The sequence below is a fragment of the Chiloscyllium plagiosum genome, chromosome 31 (genome assembly GCF_004010195.1).
Source record: "Chiloscyllium plagiosum isolate BGI_BamShark_2017 chromosome 31, ASM401019v2, whole genome shotgun sequence".
In the NCBI taxonomy this organism is placed as follows: domain Eukaryota; kingdom Metazoa; phylum Chordata; class Chondrichthyes; order Orectolobiformes; family Hemiscylliidae; genus Chiloscyllium; species Chiloscyllium plagiosum.
This window is the reverse complement of record NC_057740.1, coordinates 10,631,539-10,654,481: the sequence shown is the minus strand read 5'-3', so window position 1 is coordinate 10,654,481 and position 22,943 is coordinate 10,631,539. Positions and strand designations below refer to the sequence as shown.

Genomic DNA, 22,943 nt, shown 5'->3' with positions numbered 1-22,943 from the left:
ACAATGTCCAACGAGCTTACATAATTTTTATCCAAATGTTTTAGGAATATAGGAACAGGAGTAGGCCATTTAGCCCCTTAAGCGTCATCATTCAGTGAGACCAAGGCTGATTTGTGGTCTAATTCCACAAATGTGCCTTTGGCCCATATCCCTTCACTTAACAAAAAATGTATCTCTCTCAGGTTTAGAATTAGCAAATGATCTAGCATCCACTGTCACTGTGGAAAAGAGTTCCAAACATCTACCACCTTTTGGGTGTAGAAGCCCTTCCTAACATCTCTCCTGAATAGGTTGGCCCCATTTTCTATGCTATACTCCCTACTTCTAGAAGTCCCAATCAGTGGAAATAGTTTATCTTTATTTACCCTGTCTTTTCTTATCCATATAGAGTCATAGAGCTGTACAACATGGAAACAAATTCTTCAGACTAAATCATTCATGCTGATCAAATGTCCTAAATTAATCAGGTCCCATTTGCCAGCATTTAGCCAATTTCCCTCTCAACCCTACCTATTCATATACACATCCAGATGCCTTCTAAATGCTGTAATTGTACCAGCCTCTAACACTTCCTCTGGCAGCTCCTTTCATACACGCACCATCTCTTGAAGACTTTGGTAGATTACCCCACAACCTTCTAAATTTTAGATTTGTATAAAAACCAAAAGAACTATGGATGCTGAAAATCTGAAACAAAAACAGAAATTGTTGGAAATTCTCAGCAGGTCTGGCAGGATCTGGAGAGAGAAATCAGAGTTATAATCTTGGGTCCAGTTCTGAGGAAGGGAAGTGTCACTGGACCCGAAACATTAGCTCTGATTTTTCTCCACAGATGCTGCCAGACCTGCTAAGAATTTTCAGTAATTTCTACTTTTGTTCCTAATTATATGACCTTTCCTCATAACTCGGTGGGCGGCACGGTGGCACAGTGGTTAGCACTGCTGCCTCCTAATTATATGACCTTTCCTCATAACTTAACTTCTGAAATCCAGGTATATTGCTTGCAAACCCAGGTTGCATGCCCTCCAAGGTTAATATATCCTTCCTCAGGTGTGGTGCCCAGATGTGCTCATAAGCAGATCACGCAGTGAATTACATCATGTTAAAACAACATCCTTTTCTTGGAAAGGCTCCCTACTGGTTGATGCTTTACCACCAAAATAAATAGGTCCCTTAATCCCTGTCAAAGAAAGGGGAATGGTGACAACCTTCATAGATACAACACAAATATAGTGTTTTATTTCCCCACCACACTGACTTGGAGTATCAAACTTGGTTTGAACTGAGGAACCTTTCTGGTATCTACTTAACAAGTTGAGTCACCAAGATTAATTGAAATTGAGAACATAGGATGGAAAAATTTTCTCTTTCCTTGTATTCATCTCCCTCACACTGACAAGCCTGAAACATTACCAAGAAATTCTGAAAAACTCAAAGTAGGCATGATCTGTGAAATTTAAGATCATGACCATAATCAAAACAACCCCTACAGTGTGGAAACAGGCCATTCTGCCCATTAAATCCACAGTGATCCTCCAAACAGCATCTCATCCAATTCCTGTAAACATACATTTCCCATGCCTAATCCCCTTCGCCTGCGCATCCCTGGACACTATGGGCAATTTAGCATGGGCAATCCATCTAACCTGCACGTTTTTAGACTGTGGGAGGAAACCCACGCAGACACAGGGAGAATGTACAAGTTTCCACACAGGTGGAATCGAACCCGGGTCTCTGATGCTGTGAGGAACCAATGCTAACCACTAAGCCACCATGCTGTCATACTAGCTGGCGTCATTTCCACTTGGAGCCCAATTTATTTTGAACAGATCACTCTTCTCTCAGAAACTTCAAATTTGATCATAAGGTCACAAATTGTAATCGCCGAAGTAGGGCATTCAGCCCACTGAATTTGCTCTGCCATTCAATGAGATCAAGGTTGATCAATTCTCAGATCCACTTTCTACCTTATCCCCATTAAGGTCGATTCCCTTGCTGATTAAAGATCTGTCTATTTCAGCCATAAATATATTTAATGACCCAGCCTCAATGGTGCTCTGCAGTAAAGAATTCCAAAGATTCATCTCCATTTTAAATGGGTGATCTCTTATTCCGAGATTATGTTCTCTGGTGTTAGACTCACCCACAAGGGGAAACAACCTCGCCTCATCTACTCTATCAAGTACCCGAAAAATCTTATATGTTTCAATAAGGTCTCCTTTCATTCTGTTACAATATAATGAGTTCAGGCTCAAGTTACTCAACATCTCATAAGAAAATCAACCTATATTGTAAACAACCTAGTAAATATTATCTGGACTGCTTCTCAAACTAATATATCTTTCTTCAGTTCTGGACCAAAACTGTTCATGGTATTCGAGGAAATAGTCTAAGTAGCACTGTATATAGATTTAGTAACACCTCCTTATTTTTATACACCATTCCCTTTGAAACGAAGATCAATGTTGGAAAGTTGAAACCCCAGTTTAATGTTCATGGGATACTGATTCGTATTCCACCATTGTGAAACTTCAATTCAACAAAAATCTCAGAGAAAGCCTCTGGTCCAATGATAGCTATGTAATCACATGATACAGTAAAAACTCTTTTGGTTCATTAATGTCCTTTAGGGAAATAAATCTGCAAACTTTGCCTGATCTGGTCTACACGTGATGCCAGACCTGCAGCAGTGCGACTGGCTCTTTACCACAGTTCATGCAAGTAGGGGTGGTCAGTGAATGCTGGTGTAGCCAGTGACACTCAGTCCATGAACAAATAAAGAAAACCTTCTCTATTAATTTGCCTTCCCAACAATTCTTGTGTCATCCATATACTTGGTGATTGTAAATTTCCTTCCATCCATCAGGTTATTAATACATATTGTATTTAATTGTATGCCCAATGCAGATTGCTGTGGCACTCCAATAGTTACAGATTGCCATCCTGAATGGCACCCCTTATTCCAACTCTCTTCTTCCAATAGTTACCCAATTCTCCTTCCATATGAATGTACTCCCTCCAACATCACATGCTTTTATCATATTAAGTAGCCTTATACAGAATACCTTACTGAATGCCTTTTAGAAATCCAACTATATTACGTCTCCTGCTTTTCATTTATCTATCCTACTTGTTGCCAGCTCGAAGAATTCTAACACATTTGTTAGTCATGATTTTCCCTTAATGACTCCATGTGGACTCTGCTTGACTATATTATGTTTTCTAAATAATCTACCATTATGCCCTTTATCACAGATTATAATATTTTCCCAATGACAGGTAGTAAGCTAACTGGCCTATAGTTACCTGCTGTTTTATTCCTCCTTTTTGGCAGTTTTACAATCCCCAGGGATATGTCCAGATTCTAAAGGAGCGGGGGTGGGGGTGGGTGCGGGTGCGGTGGAAGTGTGCTTACTACCGGTGCACCAACTATCCCTGTGGCAGCTTCCTTTAAAATTCTATGATGCAACCCTAATCAGGTTCAAAAGGCCTATTAGCCTTTAGCACCATGAGCTTCCTTAGTAAATGTTCTCTAATGTTACTTATTATGTTTATTTCCTCCCTCACAATGGGAAATACGAGGCTTTTTCCCAGGGTGGAGGGCTCAATTACTTGGGAACACAGGTTCAAGGTGTGTCTGAGGAGGAGGGGGCAAGAGGTGCAGAAGAGAGAGTGATAGAGAGAGAAGTTTAAAAGAGATGTGCAAGGCAAATTTTTCACACAAAGGGTGGTGAGTGCCTGGAAAGTACTGCCAGAGGAGGTGGTGGAAGCAGATACAATAGCAGCATTCAAGACACACTTGGACAAATACATGTCTAGGAAGGAAATAGAGGGATAAGGATCCTGTAAGTGAAGGCAGTTTTAGACTGAAAGGCCTATTCCTGTGTTGGCACAGGTTTGGAGGACCGAAGGACCTGTTCCTGTGCTGTACTGTTCTTTGCTCTATGTCCTTGATCAACCATGTTGGGTTATCCCCTTTCCAGAATTCTTCTTCCTTACTGGAATATATCTTTACTATGTGTCATGAAGTATTTTTTAAGAAGTATTGTTTCTCAACCATCTTTGCTGATAGCCGTTCCCCACCCCACCCTTCCTAATCCACTCTAGTCATCTCTGCTCTCATCTTGATGTAATTATCTTTAGATAACCTTAGCACAGGTGATTCCAAGCCAAGCTTCTTACTCTCAGTCTGAATGTTACATTTTACTATGATATGATCACTGTTTCCTTGGAAATCTTTCACTCTGAGATCATTTAATACACATGCCTCATTACACATTACACAATCCAAAGAGTCTGGTCCCTGATTGGATCCATAATGTACTACAGCAGCGGTTCAAGAAGGCAGCTCACCACCACCATCAAGGGCAACCAGAAATGGGACAATAAATGCTGGCCAGCTAGCGATTTCTACATCCCACAAATAAATAAAAAGTAACTACTGGGAACAGTTTTGGTCCCCTTATTTAATGAAAGATTCATTTCATTGGATGTAGTGCAGAGAAGGTATAATAGGATGACCCCTGTATGGAGGAATTGGCTCACGAGCAAAGCCTAAACAGGTTGGGACTCTACGCTTTGGAGTTTAGAAAAATCCGAGGTGATTGCATTGTAACACAGAGAATTCTTAAGGTGTTTGAAAGGGTAAATACTGAAGATGCTTCCCCTCATGGGAGAGTTTAGAACCAGGGGGTATATTTTCAGAATATAGAGTTCTTGTTTATATTTAAGCTGACATAGGTAGATTCTTGATCAGTCAGGGTATCAAGGGTCATGAGGAGAGGGCAGGAAATTGGATGTGAAGAAAGTTGGATCAGCCATGATCCTATTGAATTGTGCAGCATGCTCAAGAGGCCAAATGGCCAACTCCTGTTCCTATTTCTAATGGTGTTATGGTCTTTGTTCTGTTCTAACAAAGCCACCCCACCACCATTTCCTTCCTGCCATAGGAAAATGATCCAAGACACTAGATTGATCTACAGAAACTAATCAAGGTTAAGTTGAGCATATAACTCTGCACACAGCCATGGAAACAACTTACAGGCTAATTTACCACGACTGGCTACTGCAGATACATTACCACTACAGGCAATCACAACCCTTCACTACATGACTGAAAATGATTTCCAAGTATAGATATAGCTTTTTTTTAAATACATTCCTCAATGACTTTTTAGATTAATTTAGAGTCATAGAGGCATACAGCATGGAAATAGGCCCTTGGCCCAACTTGTCCATTTCGGAAAGTTTGGCACTGGAAAAGCACAGCAGGTCAGGCTGACAGCGTAACCTTCCCAAAATTCAAGGGGCTAGACTGATGGCCTATTTCACTTCATGACAGCTGTGATGTCACACTGAGGACATGAACACACAGGCACTTATTGAATGAACAAAGCATTTGTCTGTGATTCCTGATGAAGGGCTTTTGCCCAAAACAGCAATTCTCCTGCTCCTCGGATGCTGCCTGACCTGCTGTGCTTTTTCAGCACCACAGTGTCTGACTCTGACTCTCCGGCATCTGCAGTCCTCACTTTCTCCCAACTTGTCCATGCCAACCAAATTTTCTAAACTGAACCAATCCCATTTGCCTGAGTTTGGCCCATATCCTTCTAAACCTTTCCTGTTCATGTACCAGTCCAAACGTCTTTTAAATGTTATAATTGTACTCGCCTCTATCACTTCCTCAGGCAGCACATTCTATATGAGCACCACCCTCTGTGTGATAACACTGTCCTCAGGTTCCACTTCCCTCTCACCTTAAACCTATGCCCTCTCATTTTGGACCCCCTCACCAGGCAGCTCTGGGGAAAAGACCTTGTTTATTTACCCTGTCTATGTTCCTCATGATTTTATAAACCTTTATAAGGTCACCCCTCAGCCTCCTACTCTCCATGGGAAAAAAAATGTCCCAGCTTATCCAGCCTCTCCTTGTAACTCAAACCATTCAGTCTCAGTAACATCCTTGTAAACGTGTTTTGTACCCTTCCCAGTTTAATAAATTCTCTCCAGAAGCAGGGCGACCAGAATTGCATGCAATGTACCCTGCCCAATGTCGATAATGATGTCCCAACTCATATACCCAATGCTTCAGGTGATGAGGGCAAGTGTGCAAAACACCTTCTTCACCACCCTATCTACCCTGTGACACCACTTCCAATTAACTATATACCTGCACCCCTCGGTCTCTTATTGGACAACAATCTCCAGGGCCCTACCATTAACTGTGTAAGTTCCTGCCCTGGTTTGTCTTACCAAAATGCAATACCATACAGTTATCTGAATTAGACTGCACCTACCACTCCTCAGCATACAGGCTCAGTTGATCAAAATCCTATTGTACTCTTAGATAACCTCTTTCACTGTCCATAATATCACCAATTTTGGTGCCATCTACATGCTCCATAACTATGCCTCCTCTATTCTCATCCAACTCGTTTATATAAATGATGAACATCAGTGCTCTCAGTGCTAATCCTTGCGGTGCACCACTGGTTACAGGCCTCCAGTCTGAACAACCACTTCTACCATCATCCTCTGTCTCCTACCGTTAAGCCAATTTTGTCTCCTATTGGCTAGCTCTCTCTGGATCCCGTGTGATCTAATGTTACTAATCAGTCTACCACACAGAATCTTATCAAAGGCCTTGCTAAACAATCTATTGCTCTGCCTTCAATTCTTCAAAAAAATTAAATTGATTTTAGTTAACTATTCAAGAATCAAGCAACTTAAGCACTAAAACATGTACAACGAGGCAACAAACTAGCAGCAAAATCACAGACAAATGCTTTGTTCATTCACTAAGTGCCTGTGTGTTCAAGTCCTCAGTGCTACATCGTAGCTGTTGTGAAGTGAAACAGGCCATCAGTTGAGCTCCTTGAATTTTGGCCAGGTTATGCTGTCAGCTCCTCCACGGGTAGCAGTGATCGCTTGTTAGCAGACAGCGCTGGAGGGCATGAACGGACATCGGCTTGAGAGGCTGCCCTCTGAGTTGCATTCAATTAAGGAAGTGAAAAATATATCTTCAGCACAAGAGGCAGAAAGCCCCAGAAGGTTAGATTCCCTCGAGGCACGTCTCTGATATTGCTGAGCAGCCAGCTACACATAATAGCAGCTGACTTCAGTTTTGAATATCTAGATTCTGGTCCTCAGCTACAACAGGCAGGAAAAATGGATGAAAGTTATAGAATGCTGGAAAACTTGCAAATTAAAATTAAAATGGGAAGACAATAAAATTTCACAACTGTTGTGTAAATCTGCTAACTTAATATTATACCTAAAGAAATAAAGTTTACCAAAAGACACATATGATGTTGACTTTGATTGATAGAAGAAGCCAGTTTTATTCTTGTGTCAGTCAATTTGATGTGTCACAGATCAAAAGATTAAGTCAATAGAAAGCAGATGGAACTCTCCCTTTATTTCACCTAAGGACAGAGTCGACCCATGCTTTCTGAAGCATTGTTTTGAGTTAAATACTGAAGTATAAGTGATTCATATATATTGCAGTACACATATATATAATACACAAATATAGGTATATGCATATATAAAAAACCTGGGAACAGGCAATTCATTGTGGAAAGGTACAGGTATGGGGACTGGGCAAGGGATGATGGGGTGTGAGGCAATTCCATGCAAGCAAGCTTGTGCAGAGTTAGGGGGGGGTGATGGGAAAAGCAAAGCAAGCAATCACCTTCATCGCTCACTGAGTCATCGTCTAGCTGTCCCACAGGAGGGGGCCAAGGGAGCTCTTTAATTTCCTTAATCTCTACTGCAATGATGATCATGGACAGGTTGGCGAAACAAAGAGGGAGAAAAGGTAGGAGAAAAAGGACAGAAAAAAGCTGAGAATGGTCAAATGAAGACGGCGTATCTCTCTATTCAGTGTTGATTTAAAAAAAATTAGCCAAGTGCCCATTCTATGCATCTTAATGATAAACAAGAAAAAAAATGACATCTTTCAACTGCTACCCCATACCATACCCACTTTGGTGCTATTTCATGTTAATGCTCCCATACTTTGTTTAATTTTATTTGTTTGATTAAAAATATCCAACAATAGAAACTGTTTATTGATTATTAATTATTGATATTATTTATAGACATTCCATTCTTAGATGGAGGTGTCAACTAGCACTTTCAGGTGAGTGGGAAGGGCCAGGAAATTTAAACACAATGGTACAAACTTCGACCCATTCCACTGTATTTTCAGGGTCTTAATCTTCTTCCAAGCATGCTTTCTTCCATACTTCAAAAGTAAAAATTATTGCGTACTCTTTTTACAGGACTTCCAAAATTTAGAAGTTGTACTCAGGTCCTCCTTCTTAAAATCTGTTCTTAAATCCAAATTGAATCAGCTAAGAATTTCTGAGAGAGTGGCTCCGAGCATTTTACAGTCAGGTTAAAAGAGTAAAAATACTGAGGTGGGGTATCAATATGGAAGGATTTAAGGAAAACCTATTGAGCTGGGAACCAAGTGACTTTCAGGAGGGTATTAGGGAGAATGAAAGAAGAGAAACAATTGCCAATCATGAAAAAAAAGACCTGATTATTGTCTTGGGCTGAAGAAATGCGAGCCTGATTCCGAACACAGCTTGTCCTGTATTTTGTTTGGATGTGGACAGGGTTATGGAGAGGTTTGGGACCCCCTTTGGGTGTAGATTCAAGTTCCAGCTCAGAGGAGGTTGGGTGTAGAGTCAGCCGCTTATTGGATCCATGCTTGGCCCAATTAAAAGGGATAATTAATCCCACGCTCACACTGGTATCCTTGGAAATGAACAAGAACTGGGAAATTTTTGATAGAGACAATGCAACAAACTTGTTCTCTGGATGTTGGGATTGTCCGTTGTAGAGAGATTGGGAAAACTGGGTCTGGGGATTCTCTCAACTTTCAAAGAATGAGAGGTGATCTCATTGAAGCCTACAAAATACTTCAGGGATGGACAGGGTAGATCCAGGTAATATGCTTCCCTGGTTGGGGATATTAAAATCCGGGATTATAATTTCAAAATAAGACGGTTGTGAATCTTAGAAATTCTCCATTAAGAGGCCTGCAGAATTACAGCCATTGGCTATGTTTAAAGTAGAGACTGATAAATCTCTAAATGCTAATAATGTGAAGAGACAATTTAGGGAAAAGCCATTGAAAGAGATAATTAGCCACAATTGTATTGAACATCAGAGCAGGTTTGATGAGCTGAATGGCCTACTCCTGCTCCCATGTCCCATTGTTGACACAATCAATGACTGAAACAGTATATCCAATGAGGTTTGGCCTTTTCAATCCCTTTGGGTTATGTAACCAAGCGCTACAGCTGTGTCCACTCTTCCAAGCCAATGTTGCCAATCTACCCTTACCTCTGAGCAGATGACTTTATCAATTCATCAACCTTTGGGTTTAGCTGCTGTACTTCCCCAAGCGACTCCAACCATTTCACACTCATGACACCTTCTCAGTACATTCCCTTTCAGATAAGGCACTGAGAATGCCATGTCTATCACCAAGAAACTGCATAAAGCAAGCCATTTAGGACATAGATCAGTGTTGTGTCATGCAAAGCTTAAGACACCAAGTCTTGCTAGGTTAATCCTTTCCTCACACACCAAGTAACCCCGTTCCCTGAATTGTACCACAATCTGTGACATTAATGATTGGATGTGCCAAGAGAATCACACATCCAAGCCCATGGGCATCCTCTGTTCTTAGGCCAGAATGTCTGGTGCAGATAGTAGTAGAGGGTTCCAAGGAAACAGCAGCACTGAGATTTAGAGAGCATGACCTAAGCTTACCCTGATAGAAGTGTATGCCTACAAAGGCATAGCCACGTGTCTAAGGCTCAAGCTGTCTCCTAACTTCACCGAGGTAACTTGGAGGTAGAAAGCAGAGGTGGGTCCATTCTGACAGGTCTGTAGAAGACCTGTATTAAACGCTGCAAGCATTTCAGTAACCCACATGACAGCAAGGTGAGCAAAAAACTCCCATCACACAGCCTGGACTTGTTGCTTGTAGCACTGATGGCCTCAAGGACAGATAGCTTCTGATGCTCATGTCCCCATGGCCAAGTCGCTGCCAATAATAGCTGTGGTAAAGGAAGGCATTGAACAGAGTTGAACGGACACCTCTTCAAGGGATGTCCAAACTCTTTGTTTCAATGAACTACTGAGCCCAGGGACACACACACGCACACCCCGGTAAATACAACTGCAGACATAGAGTGGGGAGCACAATATCAGTGATCTGCAGGAGGTCTCAGAGCCAGAGGTTGAGGTGTTGAATTCTTTATGGCACCAGGTTAACAGCCCCAATCAGGGAACTCATATTCTATAAGATCAACTTGACTGACAATGTTCCAATCATTACAGAAACGAAGAAAAAACATGAGGTGATACTAATGATGAGAGAAGACATCGTAGTGTTTGGAAAAGGAGATGCTCTTGAAGAGACATGCAGAGAGTACGATCAATGGGTATCCCCTGTAGGCCTCGAAATAACGAGAGAGGAAAATAAAGAGCAGCAAATCTATAGGGAGAAATGCGAGAACTATAAAGTGGTAATATTCAGGGAATTTAATTAGCCAATGGTCAATTAGGAAAGTATTTGGTTTCGATATGCAAATATTTAATCAATTAATGCATTTCAAAAACTTTCCTTAACACCAATTAGTAATTTAACCCATGAGATATTCTCCACTCCTTTTCACTCCTACATACTGTTGTCTCAAACAAGGTGAAAGTAGGTTGTTCACCTCTGGCTATATCACCTCAAGGCTTGTAGCAGGCAACCGTTGATGAGGGCAGTGATCTAGATGTTAGATGACACAGAATACAGGGGAAAACAGCTATTTGGATACAGAACTGGCTCGAAGGTAGAAGACAGAGGATAGTAGAGGGTTGCTTTTCAGATTGGAGGTCTGTGACCAGTGGTGTGCCGCAAGGAATTGTGCTGGGTCAACTACTTTTCGTCATTTATATAAATGATTTGGATGTGAACATAGGAAATATTATTACAGAGGATCATAGAATCCCAAAAGTGTGGAAACAGGCCCTTCAGCCCAACAAGTCCACATCGACCCTCCGAAGAGTAATCCTCCAGACCCATTCCTCTATCCTATGTTTACCCCTGACTAATGCACCTAACCTACACATCTCTGAACACTATAGGAAATCCAGCATGGCCAATTCACCTAACCTTTTGGATTGTGGGAGGAAACCGGACCACCCGGAGGAAACCCGCACAGACACGGGACAATGTGCAAACTCCACACAGACGGTTGCCCGAGACTGGAATCGAACCCGGGTCTCTGGCGCTATGAGGCAGCAGGGTTAGTAAAATTGCAGGTGATACCAGAATTGGAGGCTTAGTGGTCAGTGAAGAAGGTTACCTCAGAGTATGACAGGATCTAGATCAGATGGGCCAATGGGCCAGGGAATGGCAGATGGAATTTAATTTAGATAAATGTGAGGTGCTGCATTTTGGAAAGACAAACCAGAGCAGGACTGATACACTTAATGGTAAGGTTCTGGGAAGTGTTGCTGAATAGAGACCTTGGAGTGCAGGTCCATAGTTCCTTGAAAGTGGAGTCACAGGTAGATAGAATAGTGAAGGCGGCATTTGGTACGCTTGCTTGTATTGGTCAGAACATTGAATATAGAAGCTGGGAGGTCATGTTGTGCATGTACAGGACATTGGTTAGGCCACTTTTGGGGTATTGTGTGCGATTCTGGTCTCCCTCCGAAAGGAAAGATGTTGTGAAACTTGAAAGGATTCAGAAAAGATTTAAGGATGTTTCCAGGGTTGGAGGGCTTGAGCTATAGGGAGACACTGAATAGGCTGGTGCTATTTTCCCTGGAGCATCAGAGGCTGAGGGGTGACCTAATAGAGGTTTATAAAATCATGAGGGACATGGATAGGATAAATAAACAACATCTTTTACCCGGGGGGTAGTGGAGTCTAAAACTAGAGGGCATAGGTTTAAGGTGAGAGGGGAAACATTTAAAATGGACCTAAGGAGCAACTTTTTCATATGGAATGAGGTACCAGAGGAGATTGTGGAGGTTGGTACAATTACAGCATTTAAAAGGCATCTGGATAGGTATATGAATAAGACGGCTTTAGAGGGATGTGGGCCAAATGCCGACAAATGGGACTAGATTTATATAGGATATCTGGTCGGCATGGACCAGTTGGACTGAAGGGTATGTTTCCATGCTGTATATTTCTATGACATTCACATAGTATAGAGTGGTAGATTTAACCTCTGATTGAGGGGCTGAGGAAAGTGAGGTTCCTTCAAAGGACAGATTAGATTAGATTCCCTACAATGTGGAAACAGGCCCTTCAGTCTAACAAGTCCACACCAATACTCTGAAGAGCAACCCACCGAGACCCATTTCCCTCTGACTAATGTACCTAACACTATGGACAATTTAGCATGGTCAATTCACCTGACCTGCACATTTTTGTGACTGTGGGAGGAAACTGCAACACCCGGAGAAAACCGACGCAGACACGGGCAGAATGTGCAAACTCCTCACAGAGAGTCAGCCAAGGCTGGAACCGAACCCAGGTCCCTGGTACTGTGAGGCAGCAGTGCTAACTACTAAGCCACAGTGCTGCCCGTGAGATGATGAAATTCCTCATCATCAGAATGCTGAGCCCATACGCTAATGTCTCAGTGGCTATATGGTGGTATGATGTTGGAGTGTGTCCAATATCTCCTCCAACCACAAGACTGGTACCTCGGACTAGCTTCTTAGAGCCCTGAGCGTATTCGCCAAGGATGGATATCCCCCAACTTCATACGCAGGTGCCTAACAGACAGACAGACAACGCAATGAGGACATGCCACGACCTAACTCACTAGCCATGCTACCTTACATAAAAAATGTCTCGGAACTGACATCCAGATTTCTCTTGACCACCGGAATTCATGACAGCCCATAAACCGACAGCCACACTCAGACAATAACTCACCAGGACAAAAGACCCCAAATCCATAATGTGTAAGACAAACGTAACTTACAAGATTCCATGCAGAGACTATATAGGACAAACTATATAGGACAAACAGGCAGACAACTAGCAATCCATATCCACGAACTCCAACTAGCCAGTAAATGCCATGACCAGCAGTCCCTAGTGGCCATACACACAGACAACGGGGGTCACAAATGCAATGAGATAACACAACGATCATAGGACAAGCGAAACGAAGGACAACCAGAGAATTTCACAAACTATGGCACTCATCCATGGACTCCATCAACAAGCACGTAGACCTGGACCCAAAATACCGGCCGCTACAATAGACAGCTAGAACCGACAACCGGAAGTAGCTGGAACAGAACCAAATAAATTGCAGAAGGCACAATAGAGCAGTGCTTCACACGAGGCTCCGAAGCACTGAAGATGTCACCTAGACAGGGGATGAAAACATAAGCAAATCAACTTCCCAGCTCAGCGAACATACCCACAACCATGGCAACCGGCACCCGAGCTACAAATCTTAACGCAAACCTTGAACAACTGAGCTTCTCTCCTGCCAGTGTCATGGATCCATTGACACTGTGAAGGAGCGTTTGTTCCTCTTGCACGCTGCTGCCACATGGGGCTCACCACAAAGTTGGCCGCTGATGTTGCAATCTCCAACCCAGAAGATGGTAAAGTCATAATTACTACTGACCCCTCCAATCTCAGTGCATGCACTTCCAATGTCTTAGTGAACTTAACTCGATAGACTGTTATTTGCTGGTGTAGTCTGAATACTCAGTCCCAAATGGGCATTCCAGAGACTCTGGCTCAATGGCTGTCGGAGTATTCCTGCGATACTCAAGGACCCTTGACTGACAGATATGAACAGGAGTGTTAGGGGTTCTGTTCACTCTAGGAGCTGTTTCTGAGTTATCAATGTACTATACACATGTAAATAAAGGGTGACTTGGTGATGGCATACCAACCTTGGTGGAGTTATTTCTGTATCTGACTGCTTTGTATATTATACAGCTACCTATCTAACAATATTTAAGTCATATTGCTTGTATGCACCACTTTGTGCATTTAACTACACTCATTGGAAACCTGCTTTTGCATTCCCCTCAGTCAGTCTGTTCCTGCATACTATAGCACTATTCCTTTCTCTTGTATTGTCCAATGCTCTCACTTAATGCACCCTGTTTCTCTTTTTTACTTCTATATGTTGGTGCATAAAACCCCATCGTCAATTTAGTTTAATTCCTCCCCAATGACAATGAACCTTTCCAGCACACCATGGCCAACAGTCCTGCTGAGGTGTAAATCATTCCTTTTGAAGGGGTACTTCCTTCACCAGAATTGATCACAAGCCCTTACTTTCTCACCAGGCACAGAAGTTTCCAAATGGCATAGAAAATGCAGGCAGCACTTTGTGGGTTTCTGCAGTTAACTAGGAGTGAGACAAGCCCTCTGTTTATTTCAGCAATAGTAGTCACTCACATGTCGTCTTTTGACTCTCTAAAGGCAAGATGATCAAGGTTAAAAATTAACCTCCTGACGACTCATTACGAAGCCCATCCTGAGACAGGTAATTAAACATAAAGAAGCACCAAGGATACACACATTACATACACATTTGCAGACAAATGTGCTCAAATGAATAAATGCATAAATGTGTTCACCTATACTTGTGCACAAACACATAGACACATTAATGTACTAATTGTCGTTCAATCCCAATTTATCTCTTTCTCAATCTAATTTTTATAGAATAATTTATAGAATGCTCAGAGGAGACTGAGTTGATTAATTAGCCAAGTTTGTCATTCAATCCGTTCTTATGTCTTCCAACTGACATATCCTGGCTTGAAAAAAATTACCTGACATTATTAAGACAAATACTGTTCTGCTCTAAACTAGCTACTGGAGAGAACAACTGGGATCATGTCTAATCTCTTCACAGTTTCAAACATTTCCTACACAAATATGCTCCTCCTCTTCCCACACATTAGAACAGTCACAGTTCAGAGCAGAAAATGTGTTGCTGGAAAAGCGCAGCAGGTCAGGCAGCATCCAAGGAGCAGGAGAATCGACGTTTCGGGCATAAGCCCTTCACGTCGATTCTCCTGTTCCCTGGGTGCTGCCTGACCTGCTGCGCTTTTCCAGCAACACATTTTCAGCTCTGATCTCCAGCATCTGCAGACCTCACTTTCTCCTCAAACAGTTCAGAGCAGGTCTAGCTGTATTTAGAATGGGTAGAATTTAATGCCCTGCGCCATTCGAGCGGGTTAGGAGGCAGAGATGGGACGGGCATGTGATTGAGTGCCATGACGAGTGGTGGAGGTCCCGTTGCCTTCCACCTCTCCTTGACTATGACCAGAGTGTGAAGACTTGTGTGTGGCTTTCCTGCCCATTGGCCAGTTGAAGCCTTTATTACAATTGATGAAAACCTCAGCCATATATAGTTACACTGTGCTTAGAAAATAGATTCACCAGCTAAAAGTCCGTGATGATGCACACCAGTGTTAAGGTGATTGTTGAGTAATAAAAATAAAGCAGACAGGAAATAACAGGCTTGGATTTAGAAAAAAAACACCTTGGTCAAATTTGTAGGAGAAGCCTGAGAGGTGAGTGGGGAATCTATGTAATTTATTATAATAGTAACAGATTCAGTCCCTCAAGGGCATTTGCCTACTCAAATCAAATCATTGCCCATCTCTACCCAGCTCCATTCATTGCCACAACTCCATATACACGTACTTAACAGATATGCCCCCTTCCTCCCCTAGGGTGCAGGTTCATAGTTCCTTGGAAATGGAGTCGCAGGTAGACAGGGTAGTGAAGAAGGTGTTTGGTGTGCTTGCCATTATTGGCCAGTGCATTATAGGGAGAGGCTGGGGCTATTTTCCTTGGAGCGGAAGCTGAGGGACGAGGTTTATAAAGTCATGAGGGACATGGATAGGATGAATAGTCATGGGTCTTTTTCTAAGGGTAGGGGAATCCACAACTAGAGGGTATTGGCTTATGGTGAGAGGGGAAAGATTTAAAAGGGACTTGACAGGAAATGTTTTAATGCAGAGGGTGGTGCATGCATAGAATGAGCTACCAGAGGAAATGGTGGAGACTGATACAATTATAGCATTTAAGAGGCATCTGGATGGGTATACGAATAAGAAGGGTTTAGACGGACATGAGCCAAATGCTGGCAAATGGGACTACATTAAATTAGGACATCTGGCCAACATGTACAAGTTGGACCTAAGGGTCTGTTTTCATGCTGTACAACTCAATAACTCTCTGACTCAGTAATCTTAGCTGTAGCCTCTCGGGGAGGGAATTCTAGATTTTCACCATTCTTTGTGAGAAAAGTGCTTCCTGAGCCTCTGTATGTGTCACCTAGTAAAGTTCTCAACCTGGCTTTCCAATCCCTCCATGGTCTCGCCTCTCCCTATTTCTCTGAACTCCTCGCCCCACAAACCTCTGAGTATGCAATTGGCCATTTGCCTGATTTATTGCTTTAAGTAGTTCAGTGTCTTTCTAATACTCCAGTGAAATGCCTTGTGACACTTTATTATTGAGACACAATATAGCTACAAGTCGTCCTTGTTTTTGAAAGGTCTACCTTCAAGAAGACAGATTCTAACCATCTTGACTCAATACTCAAAGTATTGACCATCTCTATATCCCCAACTATTGTCATCCTGGAAAATAACATTGCCAAGATACTGAACTGGACCAACCTTACACATGTTGTCGTCGTAACAGCTTGGAATTCTGCAGCAAGTAACTGACTTCCTATGATGTGGAACTGCTTCTGCTTAGCTGCTATTCAAGTTGGTAGCACTCCTATTACTGATGGAGAAAATTATGAGTTCACTGCTAGGCTTACAGCTAACTCTGACCTCATGTATATCTCCCATTTCCTTTATTTCACTGTTGGCAACCCTGCCTTTGGCACTCAAGACCTGTGCTTTGGAATTCCCTCTCTACACCTCTTCATTTCCCTCGAGAGCCGAAAAAGTTGATAGAGGTAGGAGCCCTCACGATGTTTGAGTAATTTGGACGAGCTCTTAAAACAGTACACAAGGCTTCAGGCCAAAGGCTGGACAACAGTATTAGAATAGATTGATCTTTGATGATCATTGTGGATGTGAAGGGCTGAAGGGCCTCTTTCCATGCTAGAATCATTCTCTGACTCGATTACACCAAGATGCTCCTGAAAAGGGGTGGCACGGTGGCTCAGTGGTTAGCACTGCTGCCTCACAGCACTAGGGTCCCAGGTTTGATTCCAGCCTAGGGTGACTGTCTGTGTGGAGTTTGCACATTCTCCCCGTGTCTGCGTGGGTTTCCTCTGGGTGCTCCGGTTTCCTCCCACAGTCCAAAGATGTGCAGGTCAGGTAAATTGACCATGCTAAATTGCCCATAATGTTAGGTGCATTAGTCAGAGGGAAATGGGTCTGGGTGGGTTACTCTTCGGAGGGTCGGTGTGCACTGGTTGGGCCGAAGGGACTGTTTCCACACTGTAGGGAATCTAAAAAAAATCTAATAAACTGACAAAAGCAAATGCCCAAGTGTCCGGATGTAGCCTTATTTGTCGGATTTTGATTTGAGAACGCTTCCAAGAAGCACTTTCAAATATTTCATAGTGTTAAAGGTGCTACATGAATGTGCATCATTGTTGCCAGTATTATCTGTTTTCTATGTTAGTGCCTATGTCTATTGCATTCCTTTCTCTGATCCTGAAGCTTGAATCAGAATTGCTGCTGATTTAATTCCCTGCATAATGGGAGCAATTCCTCATTGGCAAGAGCAGCTGCTGACAACTTAGTGAAGGAATAGAACATCATTGCACTATGTCACTGCAGTTTCATTACGTTAAAGTGCCAGATTGTAATTTACGGGTCTGCATTTCTTGTCGGCACTGCACATATTACAGTAATTGCAGGCTCCTCATCATATCCCAAGGCTACTTTTAGTGAGGAAACAAAAGATTTTACCTCCCCCATTAAAATGCATAACTTTACAAATTATGCTAAGGAATTGCGTTCCTTTTTATTTCCATTTTCGCACTGCGTGTGATAAGAATGCAAATCTGGAATTGGCCTGACATCCCATTTCATTTACTGCAATCTAACACAGACTAAAATATTAAGACAGGCGAATGTTTCAAGAAAGTTGGCCCCTTGGGTATTGGCTGGTGCTGGCAGCCTGTATAGCTTCCTCCACAACTTCACTTCATCAAGAATTACGGAATTTTAAACTGTCATGTTGGTCCTAAATAATAATTGTGTGCTGCAAACCACTTTGCTGCACAGTTCATTTCGCTGCCCCTAATAGAGAGAGAGGAATAGCAGTAGACCATGATTTCCCTGAATCTGTTTCCCTATTCAATTAGATTGTGGCTGATCGCATCTCAACTCCATAGGCCTGTCTTGATGCCATAAACCTTATTGTACACACTTTGTAAAAATCTTATCAACAGTATTTATTTCCCTTCAAACCGTGCACTATTTCCTCTGCCTATATTTGCATATTTTGTGGCTGTACTTTGAAGGATTACAGATCCCTAGACATGTCCTCAATCCTTTACTGGCTTAAAGGTCAGAACCAGGTTGATCGTTAGGTGCTATAACGGGTTTCAGCCCTCCTATCCATGCCCCCACAGCTGGATAGTGTATGTTCGTCAATGTTGGATGAAGACAGGTTCAATTTTGATCATTACAGTCTTGTAATAATCTTGAGGGATTGAGTAATGGGAAGGTGGGAGTGTGCCCTGGGACGCACGCCGAGTCAAACATTGACTGTGCTTGGAGAAGCATCAACCCGGTGAAAAATACTCTTTGGTTTGCCTGAAACTTGTTGGTGCTCCAGATCAAGGAGTTGACCTCCACCGAGTGTTCCAGACTGGCACATTCCAAGGTTGAGTGTGACGTGCTGAAGGACGCACTAAGTCTTAGGGCAGCTGCCACCAAGGCACAGTGAGGAAAGACCATTGTCTAAGGTCTTTCTGCCACAGTAAATTGGGATCCATTTAGTTATCAGACCCTCCTGATACCTCAAACACATGTAAACATAGTCTGGTTCAAGTAAGAGATGCCTTTGGCTTGTTTGGATAGAGTATAACTCCAATGGCTGTTTGTTTCCTTGAAATGCAACTGTACAGAACTAAACTGTGTTTGTGAATACGTATGCATACAAAATATTTTTTATGAATAAAATATACGTTTGAAATAAAACAAAAGTTGGGAGTTGTCGTCCATCCTGCTTCTGTTGAAGGAGAAAATAGAACATTGAGAATATAAGACAAAATCTAAAAGGTTCTGTAAATGAGTGAAGTGGCTGACTTTCTGGTAAAGGTAAAATTGTTGTAGTCCCAGAGGATCATGCGACTGCTCTCTCATTAGAGAGAAACAACTGATGGTGAATTTCAGCCAAGGACCACCATACCTTAAGCAAGGGGTGAGGTTAAAAAGATAGGACCTTCATGGTTAATTCAGCCAGCATGGGAATTGAACCCATTCTGTTGGTGTCAGTCTGTGATAGGGTCAGGGTTAGCATCACAAATCAGCCATCAAGCCAACTGAGCTAACGAATCATCATGAAACCTTTTATTGTTAAACTCACTTGTTTTTGCCCGAGTTTAAACATGCCCATGAGTTCAAGTCTCATGGGGCAGCATGGTGGCTCAGTAGTTAGCATTGCTGCCTCATGGCGCCAGGGACCAGGGTTCGATTCCAGCCTCAGAGTTTGTGTGGAGTTTGCACATTCTTTTTGTGTCTGCGTGGGTTTCTGCTGGGTGCTCTGGTTTCCTCCCACAATCCAAAGATGTGTAAGTTAGGTTCGTTGGCCATGCTAAATTGCCCATAGTGGTCAGGCGTGTGTAGGTTAGGTGCATTTGTCAGGGGTAGGTGTAGAGGTATAGGGTAGGGGAATGGGTGGATTACTCTTCAGTGGGTCTGTGTGGACTTGTAGGTCGGAAGTGTCTGTTTTCACACTGCAGGGATGCTATTCTATGATTCCATGAAAATGTTATTGGGCTCCTAACAGAGATACATTTGCAAGGACAGGAGGACACAGCAGAGAAATGGCACTAACTGGACAGATCTACTGAGAGCTGGCATGAACTCGATGGGCTGAATGAACTTGTTCTGTGCTGGTGAAAGAGACAGTCACTTCTGCCACCATTAACAGAGGGGAGTTCCAGATCAGCAAATTAAAGGTTAGTTTTTAAGTAGTCTTCCAAGTCGCCATTTTAGGAGTGTGCATATCACAACACTGCAACATTACCAAAACAGAGCGAGAGAAGCCACTTCTACACTGAACATGATTTATCACTTTCAGTGCTTTAAAAAGTGTCTCTCCTTTTTCACTAATTTTCCTACATAATAGAACCATGGGGCCTCCAATTCCTGGATGCATGGGGAATCCGTTCCATAATTGGAAGGAAGATGAGCCACATTAAGCAGTTCCAGGAGAGGTGTTCCTTGAGTAATGATATAACACGGGTAGTACTTACAGTTAAACTAATATATCTTGAGCTTCATTAGCATCTAATTGTAATCTCACCTTGACTGGAGTAAAGAATAGTTATTATGAACTGTGGAAGGTGGGAGGGTATTGCCACACAAGGATCAATGATAGGATCACTGTTGTTCCCATGTTATATGAACAACTTAAGAGTCAAAAAAATACAACGTCTACATTTGCAGATAACTCGAGTGGGTGAATAGAGGAGGATTGTAACAAATTACATGAAAATATTAACAGTCATGCAGAATGGTCACATAATTGGCAAACAAATTTACTAAATGTGAATAATTGCATTTTACTGGGATGAAAGGTAACAAGGTTGCAATTAGTTTGAAAATAAGTATCTTAATGGGATCGAGAAACAGAGAGATGTGGGGATACAAACACACAAATCACTAAAAGTGGTGACGCAATTAACTAAACCATTAAAGAGCAAGCCAAGCACTTGGTTTTATTTCTCAAGGGATGGAATTGAAAAGTAATGCTCAAGTTGTATTGATCCTTGGCCTAGAAAATTGTGTACAGTTTTGACTGCCATATTATGTATAAAGAAAATTTAGAGGCACTGGAAAAGGCTATGAAAAAGCCAGGTAGACGGTACCAGAAATATGAGTGGACATCCCATCAGGAGCAAAAGAACAGGCCAAGTCCCTTCCCTCTCAAAAAGAGGAGGAGGAGAGATGATTTCTAAAGGTTGACTGCAAAAGCCTCCCTTAGGTGGCACAAAAGGTGTGAATTAACAAAGAAAGCACGGGGCATCATGCTTGGACCAGAGAGAACACCTAGCCAGCCTCAAAGCTGGCACACTGCAAGCTCTGTGTGAGTGTCACGGGTTAGACAGGAAGGTCTTTAAAGGGGTCTGTAGCAGCACTGCTCCAAAGCGGTCTGGGATAGATTGGAAACTCAGCTAGGAGGCACGGGCGGCACGGTGGCACAGTGGTTAGCACTGCTGCCTCACAGCGCTGGAGACCAGGGTTCAATTCCCGCCTCAGGCGACTGACTGTGTGGAGTTTGCACGTTCTCCCCGTGTCTGCGTGGGTTTCCTCCGGGTGCTCCGGTTTCCTCCCACAGTCCAAAGATGTGCAGGTCAGGTGAATTGGCCATGCTAAATTGCCCGTAGTGTTAGGTATGGGGTAAATGTAGGGGTATTGGTGGGTTGCGCTTCGGCGGGTCGGTGTGGACTTGTTGGGCCGAAGGGCCTGTTTCCACACTGTAATGTAATCTAATCTAATCAGTGTCGGTGAGGTATTGGGTGTGGGGGTTAAAGGAGCCCAGGAGCTGTCAACCACTTCCCACCCACCGGCGCAGGTACATCCTCTCAGCTCTGAACGACCTGTACCCTGGGCAGAGTGAAATGTTTTCTATTCATTCATGGGATGAGAGTGTCACTACCTAGGCCAGCGTTTATTGCTCATCCCTAATTGCCTAGAGACCAGTTAAGAGTCAACCACATTGCAGGGGATCTGGGAGGCATTAGGCCAGATCCGGTAAGGTCAGTTTCCTTTCCGAAAGGGCATTACTGAACCAGACTTGTTTTTCCAACAATATGTGATAGTTTCATAGTCACCATTAGAATCTAAGTTCTAGGTGTATTTTTTCCCCAGTTGCCCCCAACGCCTCATCTTCACCATGGATATCCAATCCCTCTACACCTCCATCCGCCATGACCAGGGCCTCCAAGCCCTCCGTTTTTTCCTCTCCAGACGTCCCCAACAGTACCCTTCCACCGACACACTCATTCGTTTGGCCGAACTGGTCCTCACCCTTAACAATTTCTCCTTTGAATCCTCCCACTTCCTCCAGACTAAAGGGGTAGCCATGGGCACAGGTATGGGGCCCAGCTATGCCTGTCTCTTTGTTGGCTACGTAGAGCAGTTGATCTTCCGTAGTTACACTGGCACAACTCCCCACCTCTTCCTCCATTACATTGATAACTGCATTAGCGCCACTTCGAGCTCCTGCGAGGAGGTTGAGTAATTCATCAACTTCATCAACACATTCCACCCTGATCTTAAATTCACCGAAACCATCTATGACACCTCCCTCCCCTTCCTGGACCTCTCCATCTCCATTAATGACGACCGACTTGACACTGACATTTTTTGCAAACCCACCGACTCCCACAGCTACCTTGATTACACCTCGTCTCACCCTACCTCCTAAAAAAATGCCATCCCCTATTCCCAATTCCTCCGCCTCTGCCGTGTCTGCTCCCAGGAAGACCAGTTCCACCACAGAACACACCAGATGACCTTCTTTGTTAGAGACCGCAATTTCCTTTCCCACATGGTTAAAGATGCCCTCCATTGCACTTTGTCCACATCCTTCATCTCCGCCCTCAGACCCCACCCCTCCAACCGTAACAAGGACAGAATGCCCCTGGTGCTCACCTTCCACCCTACCAACCTTCGCATAAACCAAATCATCCAACGACATTTCCGCC

General features: G+C 43.0%; 1 protein-coding gene across 2 annotated transcripts in view; it reads right to left on the bottom strand.

Annotated features, from left to right (window-relative positions):
* LOC122565207 (SH2 domain-containing adapter protein F-like) overlaps window positions 1-22,943 on the bottom strand; it is a 303,057-nt gene that overhangs the window by 89,025 nt on the left and 191,089 nt on the right. The window contains exon 5 of one of the 2 annotated variants that reach the window (XM_043720948.1): window positions 7,694-7,771. The exons of the other annotated variant lie outside the window; for it this stretch is intronic. Within the exon in view, the coding sequence (XP_043576883.1) occupies window positions 7,694-7,771 (78 nt within the window). The remainder of the gene's footprint in view (window positions 1-7,693; window positions 7,772-22,943) is intronic. 2 annotated transcript variants of the gene reach the window in all.